The following is a 2,859-nucleotide window of genomic DNA, read 5'->3' on the forward strand; positions in this document are numbered from 1 at the left end:
GTGTGATGGCAGAAAAGTGACAGGTTGTTCTCACTTGCATGTCTTCATGGTGGGCTTGGGCATCATTTCCTACATAGGACAACATAGTTGTCCTTGTATGGATTGTCCATTTCTCCAAGAGTTGTTTATCTTTTTCTTGTTGATTTGTCAGAGCTCTTTACATAGGAAGGACAGTGCACCCTGTCTGGGGCGTGCTGGAGCCCACACTTTCTTTCGCCCCTGCAGTGGTTGGCTGGCAGCAATCGGGTTCTTCCAGAACAGCGTTGGGGCTGCCGTGGTCATGCTGCTGCCGGCCATCATGTTCTCCCTGTCGGCTGCCATGATGGCCATTGTGATCATGAAGGTGAGTCCAGCCCTCCCCGAGTTCCCATGCTCATCTGACCATCCTAGGTTTGTGACCTTGGGGGAGCCCAGACGTGGCTTCCAGAATCCTCCCCCAGGGGAGTTGGGCAGGACGTGCTCCATCCCCAGCAATGGGCCATTGTGACATATATGATGTGTCATCCCAGAGAAGTGCACAGAGACCTAGAGCCCGGGGGTGTTATGTGGGGGTGGTTCACGTAGCCCCCTCTGCCTGGCAGGTGTGAGATTCCAGACTCCAGAAGGAAGGTGTGCTTGAGCCCCTCCTGCCAGTGAGGGTGCCCCCCCAAGCCCAGGTTCCTAACCCCAGTGGGGGGCCTCACAGCTGCCTGGTGTCCTGAGGACACAGCCCTGGGCCACCTCTGTTCTGCATCCCCATCCCCTGCCCCCACTGAAGAAATCGATATTTAATGCAGGTAGACAGACAGTTGCACAGCAAGAGATGAATTCCATTGGGAAATAACAAAGGTGTTCAACTGGGCTCAGAGTCAAGGACATCAAATGCCATTTTTTTGCTTTTTTGTTGGTGGTTGGCCAGTACGGGATCCGAACCCTTGACCTTGGTGTTATCAGTACCCTGCTCTACCAAGTGAACTACTGGCCAGCCCTCATTTTTTGCTTACTGAAATGACTACGGTTTCTAGAAATAGGACAGCTAGTGTTCTCAGAGGTGTGGCCGGGGCAGGCAGGCACAGTCATTCTGTGTGGTGGCATGTCTGCAGTCCATCACTAGCAGTCTCTGCCGGGAAACTGTCACAGACATGCCCAAAGAAGAGTGGATCCCACGGCCTGGGATAGACAACTAATGATTATAACGAGTTTATTGTGTGTTTTCCTGTGCCAGCTCTGCCCAAGCGGCTTTGCACATTCAAACTCACTGATGGCCCAAATGTCAGGCCAGGGACATGCAACGGGCTGTCAGCCTCCAGTGCCTGGTTGTTTGGTCACTACCCAACAGCTGAGGCCTGGCCATGCCACATGGCGATGACTGGCAGTGCCACAGGAGAAGTGGTGGAGACTGTGCTCCTCAGGGAAAGATAAGCCCCCAGACATGCCCACAGATGAGCCCTTTCCACGAAAGAAATGCTAGCTTGGCTGTGGGCTTTATCAACACAGGAGAAGTGACCCGGGGCCAGAGCTCATGGCAGGGGCTTCTGAGTCCACAGTTTTGGCTCCCCTGCATTTTCTTTCTTTTTTTTTTTTAAAGATGACCAGTGAGGGGATCTCAACCCTTGGCTTGGTGTTGTCAGCACCACGCTCACCCAGTGAGCCACAGGCCGGCCATCCCCTTGCATTTTCTAAAGTTTCTACAAAGACTATTTATAGTTAAAGAACAGGGGTGTTATTTATGGACACTCAAGAAGAGAAGGAAGCCTCACTCTAACCAAGAGCAGGTCTCTCTCATCCATGGATGCACTGATCTTCTGTTCTCCACCTCCCCGTCCTGTGTCCCTGCAGGTGCACAGGATCTACCGAGGGGGCGGCGGAAGCTTCCAGAAGGCGCAGACAGAGTGGAGCACGGGTGCTTGGCGGAACCCTCCATCGCGGGAGGCCCAGTACAACAACTTCTCTGGGAACAGCCTGCCCGAGTACCCCACTGTGCCCAACTACCCAGCCAGTGGCAGCCAGTGGCCTTAGAGGAAGATGGCCAGCCCTGCGGCCCGCCTACCACCCCCTGCCCCTCCATTCCCACCACCGCCCTCGGTCCGGTGAGGCCTAGAGTGTCTGTCCCTACACCCTCCCAGGTGGGCCTAACCAGGGGCTTCCTCAGCCAGGGCAAGCACCGCCTGGCTGCTGGCTGACCCTGTCACCAGCAGAAGGATACCCTCTTGGTCCTAAAAGCGTGCGGTCGCTGTGATGTCTATGACGCAGCAGGCACAGCCTTTTCTCCCCAGGTTGCATGGGGCTGACCAGCCGCACCCCCTGAGGGAGGTGGCAGCAGGCTGACCGCCCTCCCGTTCTTCCAGAGCAGCCGGCGGCTGAAGCGGGAGCCCTCCTGGCACTGGGCTCCGTCTCTGCCCACCACCCACCCATCACCAGGGCAGACTCCCTGGCCCTGAAGCAGGAAGAGGCCTCGCAGCGCCAGCTCGCAGTCCCCGCAGGTGGCCGAGGGGCTCATTGTACAGCCCAGTCCCATGCTTTGTTATCCTCCAAAGTCCCCTTCCACAGCTAATGACTCCACAGAGCAGCCCACGGGGCACCCAAGCAGGTCGACCATGATCTGTGCGTCTCCCCGGCCCCCAGCCTACCTCCCCACCTCTCTTCCCCCATAACCGAGAGATTCAGGAACTCCATCAGCTGGTGTGGTTACTGGAGATGGTCCCCTCCTCGAACCAGGGACCTTGGGCACAACCTCTGCTCCCCGAGATCCAAGACCCGGTTCCTTTGCTGGAGGAGAGAGAGGCCAGGTGGGGAGCATGGCCTCCCCCCCCAGACAAAGCAAACGTATAGGAAGATGCAGAGCGTCCGTGGGCCACGTGTACCCCAGCACTGGAGAGT

The 2,859-nt window shown here is 56.9% G+C and overlaps 1 protein-coding gene across 1 annotated transcript; it reads left to right on the forward strand.

Moving 5' to 3' along the window:
* Positions 1–225: 225 nt before the first annotated feature.
* On the forward strand, positions 226–2,851 carry LOC103584115 (secretory carrier-associated membrane protein 4-like; the record flags this gene model as incomplete). Its single annotated transcript, XM_008565232.1, has 2 exons — positions 226–343; positions 1,819–2,851. Coding segments are annotated over 2 exons (298 nt in total), but the record flags the coding sequence as incomplete, so codon positions are not given.
* Positions 2,852–2,859: the final 8 nt, after the last annotated feature.

The sequence above is a fragment of the Galeopterus variegatus genome, unplaced genomic scaffold (assembly GCF_000696425.1).
Source record: "Galeopterus variegatus unplaced genomic scaffold, G_variegatus-3.0.2 Scaffold44616, whole genome shotgun sequence".
Lineage (NCBI taxonomy): Eukaryota > Metazoa > Chordata > Mammalia > Dermoptera > Cynocephalidae > Galeopterus > Galeopterus variegatus.